This window comes from Sus scrofa, chromosome 6 (genome assembly GCF_000003025.6).
Source record: "Sus scrofa isolate TJ Tabasco breed Duroc chromosome 6, Sscrofa11.1, whole genome shotgun sequence".
NCBI lineage: Eukaryota > Metazoa > Chordata > Mammalia > Artiodactyla > Suidae > Sus > Sus scrofa.
In genome coordinates this window covers 28,179,892-28,199,201 of record NC_010448.4, presented here as the reverse complement: position 1 = coordinate 28,199,201, position 19,310 = coordinate 28,179,892, and the positions used below count along the sequence as shown (strand labels likewise).

At 49.6% G+C, this 19,310-nt stretch overlaps 3 protein-coding genes across 24 annotated transcripts in view; 1 reads left to right on the top strand and 2 right to left on the bottom strand.

The window, feature by feature from the left end:
* Nucleotides 1-11,200, bottom strand: part of CTCF (CCCTC-binding factor (zinc finger protein)) — a 73,008-nt gene extending 61,808 nt beyond the window's left edge. For 5 of the 6 annotated variants that reach the window (XM_021093369.1, XM_021093368.1, XM_021093372.1 and 2 more), the window contains exon 1: nucleotides 3,357-11,200. The gene's annotated coding sequence lies outside the window, so the exon portion shown is untranslated. Of the gene's footprint in view, nucleotides 1-402; nucleotides 449-1,177; nucleotides 3,150-3,356 lie in introns of those variants that run through there. The other variant, XM_021093371.1, reaches the window with a different exon arrangement.
* The window catches only part of LOC102161584 (proline-rich protein HaeIII subfamily 1-like), a 27,523-nt gene continuing 10,632 nt past the window's right edge, over nucleotides 2,420-19,310 (top strand). Inside the window, exons 1-3 of one of the 10 annotated variants that reach the window (XR_002344570.1) lie at nucleotides 2,605-2,795; nucleotides 14,931-15,045; nucleotides 15,433-15,474. The gene's annotated coding sequence lies outside the window, so the exon portion shown is untranslated. Of the gene's footprint in view, nucleotides 2,796-11,204; nucleotides 18,799-19,310 lie in introns of those variants that run through there. The other 9 variants (XR_002344569.1, XR_002344572.1, XR_002344571.1 and 6 more) reach the window with 9 other exon arrangements.
* RIPOR1 (RHO family interacting cell polarization regulator 1) overlaps nucleotides 15,562-19,310 on the bottom strand; it is a 27,133-nt gene continuing 23,384 nt past the window's right edge. For 4 of the 8 annotated variants that reach the window (XM_021094059.1, XM_005664439.3, XM_021094061.1 and 1 more), the window contains 4 exons: nucleotides 19,048-19,244; nucleotides 18,873-18,956; nucleotides 18,667-18,757; nucleotides 18,103-18,524 (listed from right to left, as the gene is read on the bottom strand). In XM_021094059.1, coding sequence (XP_020949718.1) covers nucleotides 18,427-18,524; nucleotides 18,667-18,757; nucleotides 18,873-18,956; nucleotides 19,048-19,244 — 470 coding nt within the window. In that variant the 3' untranslated portion in view covers nucleotides 18,103-18,426. Of the gene's footprint in view, nucleotides 15,930-17,894; nucleotides 18,525-18,666; nucleotides 18,758-18,872; nucleotides 18,957-19,047; nucleotides 19,245-19,310 lie in introns of those variants that run through there. The other 4 variants (XM_005664437.3, XM_013998268.2, XM_021094062.1 and 1 more) reach the window with 4 other exon arrangements.

The following is a 19,310-nucleotide window of genomic DNA, read 5'->3' as shown; positions in this document are numbered from 1 at the left end:
AAAAAACAAATATCTTCTCTGTTGAAAAGGCAATTTATAATAGCATAGAGAATTAGTGAATTTAGTCCAAGCAACACTTTTGTATTGGAGATGATATATTGTCACTAACATGGCTCAAAAGGAATGTCCCTGAAAACTGAAGGGTGACTAAAAATAAGATCAAAAGTGGAAAAATGCACAAAGGTACTGCCAGGTAAGATCTGAAGATAGCAACTAGAGAAAATCTGGGGATGTTAAAAAACAAAAAGAAAACATATATATATACACACACACACACATATGGTATGCCGAATCCACACATTCAATTGTGAACCATGGTCTTCAAAGTTATATATTATTTGCCATTATTCCTTGTAAACCTTTATGTTCCTAATCAAACTATTAAATTATGACAAATTTTACCTATTTGAAGAGGTACCTAATTTTTGGCAAAAAAGCCCGAAGTCACCTGAAACAAGATAGGTAAATAAGGTAAGACAGATGGTCAACTAGGTTTCTGGTTTAAAAGAAACTAAACAGTGCTTACAAAGTAAATAATGTGAAGTAAATTTTATGCCGGCAACATCCCTGCAGCAATATACCAGCCTCTAGAAGTGCATTCTGCCAGCAGGCACCAACCACTCTGCAAGGCTCTGCTACAGGTCCTCCTCAGGGCCCTAGACGCCGTTGCTTCTGCCACGCCCAAGGAACTCCCCTAGCCCCCAGAAGTCCTTGGTGGGTGCCTTCATTTTCATGTGGTGTTTAAAGCAAAATTCTAAATTCTAATGCATATTAAAACTCTAATTAAAATCCTAATGCATATTAAGGATAACTTTTACAGCTCCTAAACTTTAAGTTGGTTGAATGGATCTCTAAAGATAACTTTTACAACTACTCTTTTTTTTTTTTTTTGCTTTGCTTTTTATTTTTTCGGGCCACACCCGTGGCATATAGAGGTTCCCAAGCTAGGGGTCTAATGGGAGTTGTAGCTGTTGGCCTACGCCACAGCCACAGCCACTTGGGATCCAAGCAACAGCTCACAGCAACACCGGATCCTTAACCCACTGACCAAGGCCAAGGATTGAACCTGCAACCTCATGGTTACTAGTCGGATTCGTTAACCACTGAGTCATGACGGGAACTCTCCCTCCATTTATTTTCTGTAAATTTAGTTTTCCAATAAAAACTAAGTACAGACCTTGGCATTTAGGAAATCTCAAAGGATAGCAACTCTGTGGACAAGATCTACAGCATTAAAAAAACAGAAATGATCTGTAAAACCAAAAAGCTGGTGACTGTATATATGGTACAAATCAATTAAGAAATAAAATATCATCTATGGAGCACAATGCTAACTTGGGAAAATAAGATTTCCTCCTAACTCAACTGCAGACTTTAATCTGTGCGGAGCTTATTTTAATAAGTAAAACATGCCACTTGCCACCCACAATTTCAAAAAGAAAGTAAAACTGAAAAGTACAAGAATGCCAAAAATTATACAAATGGCCTAATATATTAGTCAATTAAACATGATTCTATTCCTAAGCATGACAGTCCAATTGCATTTAGTTACTTAGCACAATTTTATTGTGGAGAAGGAACATAATGTTGAAAAGACTCCCCAGTTGAGGCATCTGGTGCAAAATTCTACAGATTGAGATTACACAGAGTAGACCAATCAATTTTGCTTATTAGCACCAGGCTGTTTTAATTTCCTCATAAACTTAATATAGCTTTCCTGCCCCCTCAAAAGTTAATCAATACTTTCCCCTTTCTAAAGCTACCCAAGTTGATACATCAACTGCTGCACCAGTGTATTAAGGTACCAGAATATCTGAGGAAAAAGAAAAGACTGATAATTCAACAAGCAGCTTTTTAACGACGCAAGAAGACTTAAGGACAGAGTGAATTTAACACACATGCCCTGTTTAGCCTCTTTTGCCCCCTAAAGGGGTTTAAAATTTTAACTTTCCCAGCCGATCTAAACTCAAAGAAAGCATGAAGCCTATACATATGTGAATGTTTACTTATTGCTGAACTCAGGGCTACAGGAAGGAAGTCAGCTACTAAAGAGTAGTTACATTAAGCGTAGATATTTATAAACCAACTGCAACTACTGACCCAGGATTCAATTACAACATCAACCCTCATATTTCAGCATATGGGCAAATTACCAGTGGAGTCAAGAATAAATTCATTCTGCCCTACTGGCGCTTTAGATCAGGTTGCACAATCCCGGGGCAGAACTGCCTTCGCCTAGCCCTAAAGCATCAGGTACTAAGAACTGTACGAAGTCAGCGTCAGGATGTTTTAAATTTTAAAGCAAGAGGAAAACCCAAGAGTAGCCTGAACCAATTTAGCCAGCCCATAAACCCGAATTGACGAATTAGTCACGTCACTTGAGAATGAAATTAAGTTTTGATCCCTTTGAGATCTTAGCGCAGTCAGGCTGCTATCACTGCAAGAGGAATCTGACCCTGCCTCGAGAAAAACTACTTGTTGTCGAACTCGTGCCCTTTCAGCCCACCATGGGGGGGCCGCGCCAGTCGGGTAGGGCGAAGAGCTAGTTTGGGGGCGCAGCCGGGCCAGGCGGGGGCGGCGAGCGCGCGTCCCCCCGCCCGCTCCGGCGGCGTCGAGGCGCGAGCAGCTCAGCCAGCCTTGCAGAGGGAGCTCTCGGCAGCTCTGGGGTCCCTCTGCTCGCAGCCGCAGCAGCGCCGCCTGCGCCACTCGGTGGAGACGGAGACCAGCGGCGGCGACGTGCGGACTGGGAGCGACCGCCGAGCAGCCAGGCGGCGGGGGACACTCGCAAGGCGCGGGTAAGTGCCAGGGACCAGGTGGGCTGGAGAATACGCAGCCCAAGAGGCGCTGGCAAGGGCCCGACAACCATACTAAACGGAGACCCGGCTACACGCGCGGTTACTGGGGGCCTGGGCTCTAGAGCGAAGCGGTGCGGAAGCCGGGGAGCGGAGATCGCCTCTCGGCTGGGGCCACCCGACGCGGGAGGGGCGGAGGGCAGAGGGCGGGCCACGGCCGGGGAGATCCACCGGGCCAAGAGCCGGCCTCGAGGGCAGAGACAAAGGAAGGAAAATGGAGTCGCCAGCGCGCGGGCCTCTGTAGCCGCCGCCGCCAGAGGCCTAGCGCGTCGTCAAGAGGGAGGCCTAGCGGGCGGGAGGAGTGCGGGGGGTGGGGGGGAGCCGGCCGGGCCGCGGCGGCGACGGGCAATGGCGGCGGCCGCGCCGCAGCAGGGACGGTAGAGGGAGACAAACACCCCCCGGCGGCGGCGCTGGCGCCGGGCTGCAGCCAGCGCCGACCGGAGCGGCCCCATCGTGACACCTAGAGGCGGCCCGCGAAACCTCCTCCACCCGGGGCCCCCTTACCTCCGCGCCACACCCCCCGCAGCGCTCGCTCCGCCGCCGCTCCACCGCTCCGGCCACCCGGCGTCTCTAGCCAGCTCCGCGCACCCGCACGGGCTGCCGCCGCCGCCGCTGCCGCCAAAGAAGCAGCTCCGCGCACGGTTTAATCGCTCCACAGGCTCGGACACAAAATGGCGGCGGCGCGGTGCAGTGCGCCTGCGTCGGCGCTGCCGGGGCCGCGGGTGCTGATAAGGGAAGGGACGGGTTGGGGGGGGCCGGCCGGGCGACTAGTGGAGGGCGGGGGAGGAAAGGTGAGGGGAGGGGTTGGCGCAGGGCAGCATGGGAGGCAGCCCCGGGCGCCAACTTTCAAAAGCGGGCGCGATGGCGTCACGGGACGCGCTGCGGGTCGCGTCACGCCGCACGCGCTCTCGACTCGTCCCGCGTGGGCTCTGAGGGCACCCGATGTCCGGGCACCCGCGGGGTGGGGCTTCCTGAGTAGGTGCCGTCGCCTCTGGGCGGTCCAGGAACCCGGTCCTGTTGACCTGGTTCCTTAGCTGCGGTCTCCCGCCCTGAATCAGTAAGGGCGGGGGTGGGAGGGAGGGTGTTTGGAGGAAGCGCGCGCGGGACTAGGCTGTGGGGCTGAGGCGGCTCTTGGGCGGGGCGCGGCCCCAGTCTCCGCCCTAGCCGGTCGGGACCCGCCCTCCGAGAGGAGCGCGGCACTGCTACCCGCCACCCGCTAAGGCCGGGCGGATCCCCTCTCACTCCCAGCTCCTCAGAAACGATCCAACGCCCGCGAGTCACGGCGAGCAGGGCAGTCCTTGCCCAGTGGCTTTGGGGATCTCTCCGCCCTTCAAGAGGGCTCCTAATACGGGGTATCACAGAAGAGGGCTAGGGCTTCTTAGGTGCCCAGGCCACTTCATCCCGGAGAGGCCGACGGAAGGCCAGACTTTATGCTTTAACACGATCCTAGCAGTGTTTTGCCGAAAGCGCTTTTTGTATTTGGCGCGGTGTAAATCTGTGTTTTAAAACGTATATTTCTTATCTTTGCCCGAGAACTATTACGCTCTCTGTGGGCGGAGTCCTTCAGCCCCTCACCATGCGGTCGCCCTCCCACCCTTACTATGCACCTGCGGAGTCTAGCCAGTTGACAATAAAGTTCACTAAAGACCGACTGGAAGATGTTCTGATGGTTCAGGGAGGAGAGCTTTGGTTCCCATAAGGGAATCCAACTCAGGACTATATTCTTTACTTCCTTACCTTAGATCTCGGGGAACAAACGGACCCAGCATCTAGGGGACACTTCTCCATTGAGCTGATTGTTCCATTATGAGAATGCTAACCCAATGTTGACAGATCTGGGTTTGTTTTTGCTTTGTTTTTTTAAAGAAAATCTGGATGTTTGTGTGTGTGTCTGTGTCTGTGCGTGTGCGTGTGTGTGTGTAAAATCTCCAGGTGCTGGCAACTAAGTCAGATGTTTTAAAACTGCATAAGCTGGAGTTCCTCTTGTGGCTCAGGGATTAACAAACAACTAGGGGTTTGATCCCTGGCCTCGCTCAGTGGGTTAAGGATAGGGCATTGCTGTGAGCTGTGGTTTAGGCTGCAGACAAGGCTCGGATCCAGCGCTGCTGTGGGCTGTGGTGTAGGTCGAAGATGTGGCTCAGATCCTGCATTGCTGTGGCTGTGGTGTAGGCCGACTGCTACAGTCTGATTGGACCCCTAGCCTGGGAACCTCCATGTGGCACAGGTGTGGCCCCAAAAAGCCAAAAAGCCAAAAAAAAAAAAAAAAAAAAAAAAACCAAAGGGTTCTAGAGCATCTTTATTTGCTATTGGAAGTGATACAGGAGAGTGAAGGGCTCGCTTGACTTAAATCAGGATGAGATCCATGGAACGGTATAAGGAAACTGGGCAGACTGACCCGATAGGAACAGGATGCTTCTACTGTGGTAATTAGGATAACAAAGGTGAAGATGGATGCAAATACAGGGGAGAGAGAAAACAAGCTTGCACTTTTCCTAGGAGGACTGTCTTGGTGAAATCAGTGCCCATTTAAAGTTTGTGATCATGAGTTTAAAGTTAAACCAGTTGGCCCAGTGTGTGGTTTTTCTCCAGCAACATTCAGCTGTTTGGGTACAGACATGAAGAAAAGGGATAATTTGGTTTCTCAGTACCAGGATCCAAGTTTTCTGATTTCTAATCTCAGGTACTTGCTTTATGTGACTATTTTAGAAGTATTTGGAAATTTTCATGGGACTCCTTTTTCTAGAAACTAAGTGATTCCAGTTGTCTCTTATCAACCTGAGGACTGAAGCAGAAAGAAAGGGCAAACTTAGGGAGTTCCCCGGTGGCTCAGTGTGTTAAGGATTTGGCATTGTCACTGCTGTGGCTTGGTCACTGCTGTGTCCAGGGTTGCATCCCTGGCCTGGGAACTTCTGCATGCCATGAGGGCATGGCCAAAAAGAAAAAGAAAGAAAAGATGAACTTAGAGGAATTACCAGACACCTCTAGAATATTTGCATTTTTCTTTCACCCTCTACTCCAAACACCTCCTGTATACTTAGGAACTATGTACTAGAAACAAAACTCACTTGCATTTAAATTCTTAGTTTCTGGAGTTCCCATTGTGGCTCAGGTAATGCAAACCCAATTAGTATCCATAAGGCCATGGGTTCAGTCTCTGGCCCCACTCATCTGGTTAAGGATCCAGCGTTGCTGTGAACTGGGGTATAGGTCACAGACACAACCCGGATATGATGTTGCTGTGGCTGTGGCATAGGCTGGCAGCTACAGCTCCAATTCAACCCCTGGGAACTTCCACATGCCTCAGATGCCCTCCCGCAAAAAAAAAAAAAAAGAGGCTTTGTAGAGATCCTCAGCCCCTTCCACCATGTGAGGATACAGCACGAAGGCACCAATTATGAACCAGGAAAAGGGCCTTCACCAGAATATGACCATGTTTAAAAAAAAAAAAATGACCATGTTGATGCCTTGACCTCAGATTTCCAGCCTCCAAAACTGTGAGCAGTAAATAGCTGCTGTTTATAAGCCACCCAGTCAGTGGTATTTTGTTATAGCAGTCCTAACGGACTAAGACTACTATATTTATAATATCAACTATAATTACAACTATATGACCTCTGAGACATTAGTTAGAAGCCAGGATTGGGGTCCAGTGGGCCGTAGAGCCTGCACTCTGAAGACAAAGATCCTATGTGCTGGTTTGATACGGCTAAGAAAATGATGAGGAACACTAGGAAGGAACAAAAGAAAACATGTTCTTTTTGTAGGAAATGGTGATATGTCCCCCTTTGCGGAATTAGCCCCAAAGACTAAGGTACAGAAAAGGATAGAATGTTTCAGGCTGGACAGAAACAAACCAAGAAGGAAAAGTAATATGATGAGAGCATGTGGAACAGGTGGAATGATAAAAATAAGGACAGGTTTGTTCCCTGCAGTACTATCCAGGATTATCTCACCAATGAGAACTGGGGTGATTTAAAACCACCCAGTGATTTAGGAAAGGGCTCTTCCCATTGATCGTCTCAGGTTTGCAGTCCACAGGAGTTCAGGGGACAAGGCTGTCAGCTTTCCACATGGCACTGGTGAAGTTACCACTTTCCAAGATCTGGCCCTCAGCTTTGAGGGTGCCTTTCAGCTTCCTTAGGGACTTGTCAGCTTCACAGCAGCTTGATTGATAAGCAGAGTGACATTTTTACTAACTGGGAAGTGGACTGGTGCTCACATGCTAGCAAAAGGCATGTTCTCTCTCCATAGGAGAGCCTCCTGGGAAGCTGTATTACTAGAAAGCTTTGGTGAGCAGTTAATTAGATTAAGATGTAATTTATATGTCAAATGTTTAATAGCACCCTCTCTGGATGCTGGAGTAAGACTGTCCTTACCACTTTGAGAAATACAATCATCATCCTATTTTATAGAGAAGAAATCTGCAGTTGAGTTGTTACCCAGTAATTCACCCAAGATCACACAGCTAATAAGGAGTCTTACCATCTCTATAAAATAGGATGATAATTGTATTTCTCAAAGTGGTAAGGATTGAATGAGAAACTGCAAGTAAAACTTTAGGCATAGTTATAGGCACCAGTAATCATACCAAAAATGTAAACTATCACTATTTTATCTTTCTTATTCTTTTTTTGTTTGTTTGTTTGTTTTTGGGTTTTTTTGGTATCTCCTTGCCCATAATTTGCCCCAACTTCACATGTCCCCAGTTTTTTTTTTTGTCTTTTTGCCATTTCTTGGGCCACTCCCAGGCTAGGGGTCGAATCGGAGCTGTAGCCACTGGCCTACGCCACAGCCACAGCAACGCAGAATCCGAGCCGCGTCTGTGATCCACACCACAGCTCACGGCAATGCCGGATCTTTTAACCCACAGAGCAAGGCCAGGGATCGAACCCACAACCTCATGGTTCCTAGTCAGATTAGCTAACCACTGAGCCACTACGAGAACTCCTCTTTTTCTTTTTTGCTTTTTTTTTTTTTGGCTGCATCCACGGCATGTGGAAGTTCCTGGGCCAGGAATCCAACCTGTGCAGCAATGCCCAATCTTTAACCCACAAGGGAATTTGCTGTTTCTTTTATTTTTATGCTCCTTGTTACCTACCCTCACTCCCAAATCCACCTTCTGATGGTCAGTTGATTAGATTCATTAATAGAATTAATAGAATTACTGACCAGACTTTCCTTGGCCTGGGAGAAAAGTGTACTTTGTACTATAGTTCTCAGGAGAACCAAGATCTCCTTTAGTTCTCACTGTTGCCCCCATGTAAAGCTTGCAATAATTTTGATTTAGGTGTTTTTTTGCCGGGGAGGGGGGGACTCATTAAGCAAGAGAATCAACAAATTGAGGAGAAATGTGCTAATTTTCTAAGTTAACAATAAGCAAGACTCTTCCCACCCACTTTGAGGGTAAAACCTAGAGCTACACCTGAATACTCCCATTGCCTCTGTATCTACTGAGGACATGTGTGACATAACCCAATTTAGCAGATCTTTATTGAATACCTGCTGTGTTCGGCTCCCTGTCTAGGCACTAGAGGATACAAAGGTGATCCAAGATGTGTTTCTCGAGTTTAATGGTCAGAATGGTTAGAAAAAAAAAAGCAAAACCAAAAAAACAACGCATTGTTATTATTATTATTACTTGCTTTTTAGGGCCACACCTGCAGCATATGGAGTTTCCCAGGCTGCGGTCTAATCAGCTATAGTTGCTGGCCTACGCCACAGCCACGGCAACACTGGATGCTGAACCCACTGAGCGAAGCCAGTGATCGAACCTCATGGTTATGTTTTCTCTGCGCCATGATGGGAATTCCTGTTTTGTTTGTTTGTCTTTTTAGGGGCTGCACCTGGGGTGTAAGGAAGTTCCTAGGCTAGGGATTGAATTGGATCTGCAGCTGCTGGCCTACACCACAGCAACAACAGGTCTGAGCTGCGTCTGTGACCTACACCACAGCTCATGGCAACGCTGGATCCTTAACCCACTGAGCAGAGCCAGGGATTGAACCCACATCCTCATGGATACTAGCCGGATTTGTTAACGATGAGCCACAACAGGAACTCCTTAATGCATTAACTGCTATCATGAGAAGAAATGGATTCATAGATAAAAGAGCAAATCATTCCCTAGGAGTAACTCATTTCACCTGGTTGTTACAGGATGCGAAGGCATTAACAATCAATGCAGAGGCATATAAGGTGAAGAGCCACAATCGGGAGTATGAAAAGGGATGAGGAGTTCTGATAGTGGTGCAGCAGAAACGAATCTGACTAGAAACCATGAGGTTGTGGCCTCGCTCAGTGGGTTAAGGATCTGGCATTGCCGTGAGCTGTGGTGTAGCTCGCAGATTCGGCTGGGATCTGGCGTTGCTTTGGCTCTGGCGTAGGCCAGCGGCTGTAGCTCCAGCTGGACCCTTAGCCTGCGAACCTCCATATGCTGAGTGTGCAGCCCTAGAAAAAGACAAAAAAAAAAAAAAAAAAAAAAAGGGGACAAGAGTGTTGGGTCAGCAAGTCATCCCACGCTTTTGAACTAGGATGTAGTGATACTAAATGTTATATTTGGAAAATTTAATGTCAACTGTCAAGGCCAACCACTTTCTCCTAAATTTTTAAAGACCTGCCTTTCTGCATCATCTTCTACCCAGACCACAGGATTTTCCTTACTGATGTCTTTCTTTAGGCCCCTGTAAAAACCCTATGTATTTATTTATTTATTTCCCATGCCTTCGTCCTGCAGAAGCTCCCAGATCAGGGACTGAACCTGTGCCGCAGCAGTGATAACGCTGGATTCTTACGATTACTCGACCACCAGGGAACTCCCAAAACTCTATTTTTTTATCTCTCAGCTCAAACTACTGCTTTTTAAAGTCTAAAGGACTTCGCCTAGGCATACATGTAATATTTGGGAAGTAGATTGCTTTGTTTTTTTGGTCTTTTTGCCTTTTCTAGGGCCGCTTCCACGGCATATGAAGGTTCCCAGGCTAGGGGTCTAATTGGAGCCATGGCCACTGGCCTACGCCAGAGCCACAGCAACACCAGATCCAAGCCATTTCTGCAACCTACACCACAGCTCACAGCAACGCCGGATCGTTAACCCACTGAGCAAGGCCAGGGATCGAACCTGCAACCTCATGGTTCCTAGTCGGATTCGTTAACCACTGCGCCACGACGGGAACTCCAAGAAGTAGATTACTTTTGTTCTGTGTGATCTTACCTGCATTTTTCAGATATGCATTGACCATCCTTTAATAATCAATCTCACTCACATTTTTCACTTTGCAAAAACACCTTCATGCTTGCCCTTTCAGTTGGTGTTCACAGTTCTTTTTGAAGAGCGAGCCACAGTTTTATCTTGAACTCTAGAAGTGAAGTGACTTGCTCAGAGTCGTCCAGTAACTTGTTGGCAAAATCATGACGAAGGAGTTCCTCAGTGGCCTAGTGGTTAAGGATCTGTTGTTGTCAGTGCTGTGACTGGGGTCACTGCTATAGTGTGGGTTTGGTCCCTGGCCTGGGAATTTCTGTGGGCTCAGCCAAAAAAAAAAAAAGAAAAGAAAAAAGCCAAGGTGAGTACTCAAATCTTCCACCTAGCCCCACTCTCTCTCTTCCTGTTCTTTCGCTGGGTGCTTAGGGCTCCTCACTCTGTTAGGTAACATTTCCATTATTTATAGGAATCTTCTAGATATGATGCTTTAGCTTAGGGGCTGCTTGGGAAAGGAAAGAGAAGGGGGGGGCGGTCCATCAGGCAGACTCCGGGCCTCTACTCATTCTCTCCCCCTTCTCCAATTTGTTGGGGAGTGGGGGTGTAGTTTCTGCCTCTAATGCAAGTTGGACACTACTGTGTTAACCTAAAGGAAGGACTTTGATGGTGGATTTCAGACACTCGGAAAGCAGCAGAGATTATTTGGAGTCATGCCTTATTAATCTATAAGTAAGCCCTAATAACTGCTCAATGCCTAGGTTTATGCTCAAGGCTAAGTAATACTGGAGAGAAATGATATCCCTAGCTCTCAAGTGCCTTACATTTTGTCTCATATTAGTCTACAGCCTCTAAACTTGATGAACATTAGTAGGTAGAAGTCAGGATGGAGAAGCCAGTAAAAGGTATAGACTACCAGTATGAAAGTTACAGAGTGGTCACTGCACATCACTGTAGTCACATAAGATTTCACAGTAAAGCAAGGATGACTCTCAAGCTTTAGCTTCTAGCCTACACCCTTTTTTTTTTTTTGCCTTTTGTCTTTTTAGGGCTGCACCCACAGCATATGGAGGTTCCCAGGCTAGGGGTCTAATCAGAGCTGCAGCCACCGGCCTATGCCAAAGCCACAGCAACGCCAGATCCAAGCCTCGTCTGCAACCTACACCACAGCTCATGGCAATGCCGGATCCTTAACCCACGGAGCGAGGCGGGGGATCAAACCCACAACCTCATGGTTCCTAGTCGGATTCGTTTCTGCTGCACCATGACGGGAACTCCTACACCCTTTTCTTCTTGCCCCGGGTCAACATATCCAGCTTCTTTCTGGACACTGTCTTCTGGATGGCTCCCAGGCCACCCTTATGAGCCTTGTTACTCTCAGTTTGCTTCTCTAGGACTCCCCCTTGTCAGTGAAAGATACCATCATCCATCCACCACAAAGGCCAGAAACCTGGGCTTCATTCTCTCATCTCCCACATCCCATCAATCTCTAAATTGTCCATTCTGCCTTTGGGATATCTCTTCACTCTAATCTCTCTATCCCCACTGCCTCCAACCTGGCTCAGGCACTATCACTTCTGACCACATCTTTAGACTCTTCACTGCTTCCTGCCTCCTCCCCCTACACAACTGCACAGCCCAGATGTGATCTCATAATTCCCCTGCTTCAAGCCCATGGATGACTCTCCAGTACCCTAGAGGTAATAAATCCCAAACTCTTCAGCCACTCCACAAGCCCCTTTCTAATTGCCACCTTTGGCCTCTGTGGATTCAATTTGCCTCCTCTACTAGTCTGATCTCACTCCTCCCTGCCTATATTGTCCCCAACCTGCCAAGCCACAAGGGGACTCGCCATACTCAAAATGCTTGATTGTGTTAAGTTTTAGAGGTAGTCATCAAAAGCTATTTGTTGACAACTACTATACATTTGGCCTTGGTTGCTGGAGACAGTAAAGGCAGATGCAGTCTGATTAAATAGAGAATTGACTCTTTAGAGAAGACCCCATGTTAAAAATACAGATTCCAGAGTTCCCTTTGTAGCTCATTGGTTAACGAACCCGACTAGGATCCATGAGGGTGCAGGTTCAATCCCTGGCCTCACTCAGTGGGTTGGGGATTCGGAGTTGCTGTGAGCTGTGGTGTAGGTGGAAGACATGGCTCGGATCTCACGTGGCTGTGGTTGTGCTGTGGTCCAGCAGCTGTGGCGCCGATTCAAACCCCTAGCCTGGGAACTTCCATATGCTGCAGGTGCGGCCCTAAAAAGCGGGGGGGGGGGGGGGGAACCCACCAGATTCTCTGATCTCTGAATTTGAATCTCCAGGGAAGTTCTTAGAAGAATCTCAGAACTGGGTAAGATGGGGAAGACCTAACCTGATTCACATAAGAAATATCCAGAATAGGCAAATCTATAGGATCTGTGGTTACACTAGATTGGTGGTTACCTCAGGGGCTGGGTGATGGGGAAGGGAAGGGGATGCAGAGGCCCCAGCGATGATACCTAAGGAGTGCGAAGTTTCTTTTGGGGTTGATGAAAACTTTAAAACTGATTGTGGTGATGAACTTTGTAAATATACTAAAAGCCACTAAATTGTACATTTTATTTATTTATTTTTGGCCATATACATGCAGTATGCAGAAGTTCCTGGGCCAGGGATCTTACCTGCGCCACAGCGGTAATACAAGCCATAGCAATGACATCGCAAAATCCTTAACCCACTGTGCCACCCAGGAACTCCCAAATTTTACATCTTAAATGGGTGAATTGCATAGTCCATGGACTAAATCTCAATAAAGCCATTTAAAAACAAAACAAGGAGTTCCTCTTGTGGCTCAGTGGGTTAAGAACCCCACAAAGTGTCCGTGAAGATGTAGATTCAACCCTTGGCCTTGCTCAGTGGATTAAGCTTAACACAAGCTGCAGTTGATTTATTTATTTTTGGTCTTTTGTCCTTTTAGGGCTGCACCTGCGGCATATCGAGGTTCCCAGGCTAGGGGTCGAATCAGAGCTGTAGCTGCTAGCCTACACCATAGCCACAGCAACGCCAAATCTGAACTGAATCTGCAACCTACACCACAGCTCACAGCAACACCAGATCCTCAACCCACTGAGCGAGGCCAGGGATCGAACCCGCACCCTCATGGTTCCTAGTCAGATTCGTTTCCGCTGTGCCACTACAGGAACTCCATAAGCTACAGTGTAGATGTGGCTCAGATCTGGGCGTTGCTGTGGCTGAGGCATAGGCCATAGCTGCAGCTCTGACTCAACCCCTAGCCTGGGAACTTCCATATGCCATAGGTGTGGCTATAAAAGGACAAACAAAACAAAAGCTTGGACTAGGCTCTACGGGGAAGGCACCAATCATCTTTCCCAGGTTGGGTGGTGCCTATTACCTAGTGGAATAGTCAGCAAGTACTTACAGATGTATTTAATGTATATGCTGGAGGGTACTAAATAAATGAGCAATTGCTATCAGGTGTGATTCCCCTAGTACTACACCCCTGGTGACAGGAGCATAGTGGAAGGGAAGGTTCCTGAAGAAATGTGTGATGTCTAGGTTGAAGCCTATCGGGTGACCCATCAGGCATTACCAAGGCAAGACACAGGGTGGAAGAGTGTACCAGAGGGGCAAGCAAGCCCTACAGGTGGTTTGGTAAGGTCCAATTTTTTTATTGTGCTTTTTGGTTTTTTGTTGTTTTTTGGCGGGGGGCAATTAATAAAAATATTTGTATTAGAATATTTACACTGAAGGAAGAAGGAGGTATCTGCACCATCAAATGTCGAATGTTGGGGTTCCTACTGTGGTGCAGTTGGTTAAGAATCTGACTGTAGAGGCTCGGTTTCTATCCCCGGCCCAGCACAGTGGGTTAAAGGATCTGGCTCTGCCGCACCTGCGGCTCAGATTCAGTCCCTAGTCCAGGAACTTCCATATGCCATGGGTGCGGCCATTAAAAAAAAAAAAAAAAAAAAAAAGTGGAATGTTGAAGAAATAGTTAAAATAAATAAAGATGCTGAGCGTGGTTGGGGCTGGCTCAGGCACTCACAGAGGTCTCTGCTTATCAGCTCCAGGCTGCAGGGGCCACTGTCTGGCTATACTGGCCTCCTCCCCCACACAGCACAGCTCTGCCTGGGACACAGTCTCTCAGGTGCTGGTACGCCAGCAAGCTCACTCCCAACTTTCCTGAGAAGTTAGGTGACAAGAGTGAGACTGGAGAGAGGAACACACTTAAAATTTTTATGAACCACATTGAGGGAGCTGGAATTTTCCCTAAGAGAAACTGTAGCGGTGGGTTTATGCTTTTAGCAATCATATTGCACCTTGGAGAATGGATGGAGGAAGACAGGGAGGGGGGCAGTTCTAGTGTTTAAGTGAGAAGTCAATATATCCTAAAACTTAGTGATGCCCATGGGGATAAAGAGAAGCAGACAGAATTTAGAAATATTTAGGGCATTTAACTGAGAAGATTCTGATGGTTGGGAGGAGGGGACAGGGGAAAGAGTCTAGGATAAGGCCCAGTTATATGGGTTGAGTACCTGGGCAGTTGGTAACCCCAGGAGCCATGAAGGAGAAACAGGAGATAAGTTTGATTTGGAGCATGCCATTCTAAAGGTGGCCAGTCAGCAGTTGGCTCTGGGGGTCTGCTGCTAAGGTGAGAGCTGTGTGAATCCTTGGCACACAGCCTCGGCATACAGATGGAAGCCAGAGCAATGGATGAGGTGGTTCAGAGAGTGTGTTCCAAGAGACAGGAGAAATGGGCCTAGAATGGAAGCCTGTGGAGTGATGTTTGTTAGAGGATGCTTGAGGAGGAGGTAGAGGAGAAAGTCGTAAGGATATTCAGAGGAGCTAGCTAGAAATGTAGGTGTTAGCACGGCAATTCATCTGCTTATTCAGCTGCTCCATGTCAGCATTTACTGAGGATCCATACACCCTGAGTATCTTCAGAGATAAGTGAGACTTGACCATGGACATCACTCAAACTGACCCCGTTGCAGCCTTCTGAAACAAGGTCAGTGACAGTCTTATTTTCCAAATGATAGATGGTCTCACTTAGCAGTTTGTATAGGCCTAGGAATCCTTCCCAAGCTCACCCTTCTATGTTACCTATGCCCAGAAGAGCCAGGTCTGGCAGCTAAGCCAAGAGCTTTCTGTCCACATGTGAGGGATGGCCTGAAGAGAGCACTCCAGGGCTGTTGGGGGTTGGGGGAGCATGTCAAACGCCAAGGGTTCAGCAAATTATACCCGTACGCTAGGCAGAAGCACACAAGGAAGGCACCCCCACTCTGTGGGTGAGACAAAGAAGCGGCTCCCTTCCCACGTGCCAACCCATCTGCTTCTTTGCCTTTACCAACATGCCTTTTTTTTTTTCCTTTCTTCTTTTTTTGGTTCTCTGCAGCTCTGAATACATGGGGAAGAAGAATGAGAGACTGGAGGAATGGTAAGGTTGGAAGAGGGCAAAGGAGAGGAGGGGAGTGAGGGGAACCTCCAGTGACCACCAACGCAATAAACTATCCTGGACTACCTCTGCCTGGCCCCCTTTTTTTACAGGGCACACTCCTTAGTTTCCTCTGGGGAGAGCCCTAACAATGGTGGCCAAAGCACTGCTGTGGCCTTGATGGACTTGATTGATGGGACGCTTCTCAGAGTGTCACAGACCTTGGAGGCCTACTTCCTTCTGTCCCCTCACAGAGGCTGGCATAGGTTCCACAGGATAGCTGGGCTCAGGCTTTCCCTGCCCTGGTGCCTTTGACTCCTGATGGTGTCCTCAACCTCCCAGCACCTGAGGCAGTAGACTCTCAATCGTCCAGAGTCGCAGGAGTGAGAGTGAGTGCCTCTCCGAACCCGGGTGACAGCAGGGTAGGAGGAAGGAGGCCTGCTGGGAGCAGCTCTGCCCTGTGGAAAGACCCATGGGAGGCACCTGTGAGGCTGTGTGTGTGGAGGAGGGCAGGGCATACAGGGGGGCCGGGAGGATGAGGGCTCTCCCTGCCCTCCACCATCACAGACCTGGACCTGGGCCCGGAGGGGCAGGAGGCCATCCAGCCTGGATTCAAGTCACTGATGGAGAGGGGCTGAGTGGCTGCCCTGGGGCAGATCCATACTGCTCTGAGCTAAGTAGGCTTGATGGGACAAAGCCCTGAGGCTCTTTTTATCTTGGCCTTGACTGTCATTCAGCTGTACTTCACAGCACCCTGCTTCCAGCTCCTGCCCACGCTGACCCTCACATCCACCCTCGGCTAGAGCTGGATCCTAGGTTCTGGACTCAGGACTCTTCTTGTAGAGGACAGAGTTAGATGCCCTATCCCTTCCCAGAATCGGAAAGCAGAGGTGCAGAGCCACTCAAATTTCCAGTGACAGTCCCACTTGACCCCTGGCTGGGATATTTTTCCATCCTACATTTCTTGCCTAGGCCCTGACCTCTCCTGTGGATTGAGCGGTGAGCTCGTGCTGACCCAGCCATCCCTGCCTGCACTTTCCCAGGACCTGGTCAGCCAGTGTTCACTTCCTCTTTCCCTGCCACACAGGCCACACAGGCCACACACTGGATGCCAGTAGACAACAGTCCTGCTCTACCAGTGAGCCTCTTGTGGGGCCTCAGGTCTGAGGGGCTCCTAGGAGTGGTTCTGGGACTGCAACCCTGCAGCAGAGGCCCCTGGGTCAAGTCCAGGCCATGGCTAGCTTTGGGTGCTGGCTTGGTCTCTATTACTTGTTTGCCTTCCCCACCCCCTACCACCCCAGCCGATCACTCAAAAAATTGAGCTGCACCACCCCTCCCATGCCACCCTTCATGGTTACAGAGGGAGCACAGGGCTGTGCTGATGTGCTGAGGGGCTGCTGCCTGCCCCCTCCCCCGCCCAACCGGGGTGAACCACCTGCATCCACACACAGGTGTTTCCTGTGCGCCTTCCTGTTGCCGGTTTTTTTTTTTTTTTTTTTTTTTTTTTCCCCTGCTCAGCTTGGCTTCCCCAGCAGGTGGTTAAAGGCCCAGCCAAACTATTTCATACACAGCTCAAAAACACAGGGGGGCAGGGCTCTCTGGGGATCTGGGTCACCCCTGAGGGGAGAACTGTTGACACTTCATTGGCTCTTCCTGAGTGCGGGCATACACTCTCCCCAGGGTGTCACACTGCTGTGCTACAGCCACAGGTACTGGGACACCAGAGCAGGCTGAGGGAGTAGGGAAGGCCCTGCTCCTCTGCCCCTGGATAGTGAAGCTCCAGAGGGAGAGGGGAAGGATGGAAGACCTGTTCCTCCAGCCTTGAGTACAGGCCTCCGTCAAGCCCTCCGTGGAACACGTCTGTCCTCCTGAAGCCCTGCCACCTCACCCTCAGGTTCCTCTCACTGAACTCTTAACCTTCTGGGGTTAAGAAACTCACGGGAGCCCTCTTTCCTGAAACAGCCCAGGTCTACTGGCTGTGGGAGGCTGTAGGGTTCAGTCAGATTTGTCATTACAAAGAGGTAGCTGAGGGAGAGGGAGAGCTTACTGTTTAGAGTCACAAGGCAGCCACCTGGTCATCTCCCTCCCAGGCCCCAGCTCTTCCCCTCTACAAGAATCTCCTCTCAACCACCCAGTGCTCTAGGAGCTTCTTGTGCTCAGCCCTGGCCATAGGAAGCTGCCAAGGCTGAAGCCAAGACCCAGAAGCCTGGCATTTCCTCACGGGGTTCTGCTGCCCCCTGGTGGCCAAAAGCACCAGCCACCCACACACCTTTTCCTGGGGGTTTCCTCTGCCTCCTGGCAGAGTGAGCTGGCTGCTAGGGACCCATTCCCATGACTGGCACCCTTTGTGGGCCTGCTATAGGCCAACTCCATGGTTCCGCTCCAGCCTAGCCCCACAGCCTCCAGGCCCTGGGCACTCCTACCTGCAGAATGGGCCTCGTCAGCAACACTCCACCACCCTCTTCCTTTGCCCTCTTTTCCAGCCTAGTTCCAGTCTCTGGGGCTCTCTTCCACCCAGATTTCCAGGGCAAAGCACATGCCATTGTCACGGGTGGAGTGTGGACATACTAGTGTCAGTAAGGGCCATAGCCAGAAGGTTCTGGAGCAGGTCAGGAGTGCACCAGTCCAGGCTCTGTAGGAAAGGCATTTTGTTTTTTTATTCTCTGTAAAACTCTGTAAATAAAATACAAAACCATGGGAAGTGGTGGGGCAGAGGCAGGGCGGCCGGGCCCGGGACACTGATCTATGGCAAGTGTGCTGAGCCGAGGCTGGGAGGCATTTGACTGCGGCACTGACTCTACCAACCCCAAGGACAACAGAAGAATATATTAGATTTTCATTGATAAGAATCTGTGAGGGAGGGGTGTCTGGAGCCAGCCCTCACCCTCCCTGCCAGTGCCTCATAAGCCCTAAAAGTGGGAGGGAAGGGGCACTGGGGGCCAGTGGGTGGGAACTTTAGAATGCTGTGCTGGCCATGCTGCCGGGCCCAAAGATGCGGGGCAGGGCATCCAGTGACTCCTCCAACCGTCGATGGGCAGACTGACCCTCTTCCCCTGTAATGGATAAGGATAAGGTCAGGGGTGGTCCTAGCCCCATCCTTGTCCTCCCACCCCTGACCGCATCTCACCCCTACTCCCAGCAGCCAAGATGTTCCAGAACTCAACTTTACCCATATCTCCCATTCCCCAGCCTCACCACATTGTTGCAGGCTCTGCCGAGCAGCTTCCCTCACAGCCTCTGTGTCTGTTTGGCACAGGTACACTAAGGGCTCAATGCCTTCAGGAGCCTACCCGAGGAGAGAGCATTGAGGTGGGCCCGGTGAAGCAGGTGGGAAAGGCTCGGGACCCAGGGCTTGGGGAGCTGGGCGGGAGAGGAAGGGTGAGTGGGTTGGCGGGGGTCACCTTGATGCAGCCCAGGGCCAGGCAGCCAGCTACTCTCATCTGCACATCCTCATCCTCAAGTTGGTCCAGGAAGCACAGCAGGGCCTGAGTAAGGGTGGGAAGGCAGATTCAGCCAGATACTGGGAGCCTGGGACCCCAACCTTTGCCCCCCAAGGGAGCCTTGGCCAAGTTTTACCCTTTCCCGGAAGGCAGGGCCCAATGACAGGCTCCGGAGCTGAGTACTGACAGCAGCCATAACTCTGTTGTTGCCATGGACAAGCAGGGAACTGAGGGCCCGGAGCCCATCTCTTTGAAGCCGCCCCTCAGGTGCCAACCTCAGGGCCTTCAGCACAATAGCCTGGTCATCTGAGTTCAGATTCCGCACCAGTAATACTGAAAAAAAGAACCAGGCAAGGGGGTGTCGGTTGGATCAAGCTGGTGGGCAAAGAGCCTCCTGGG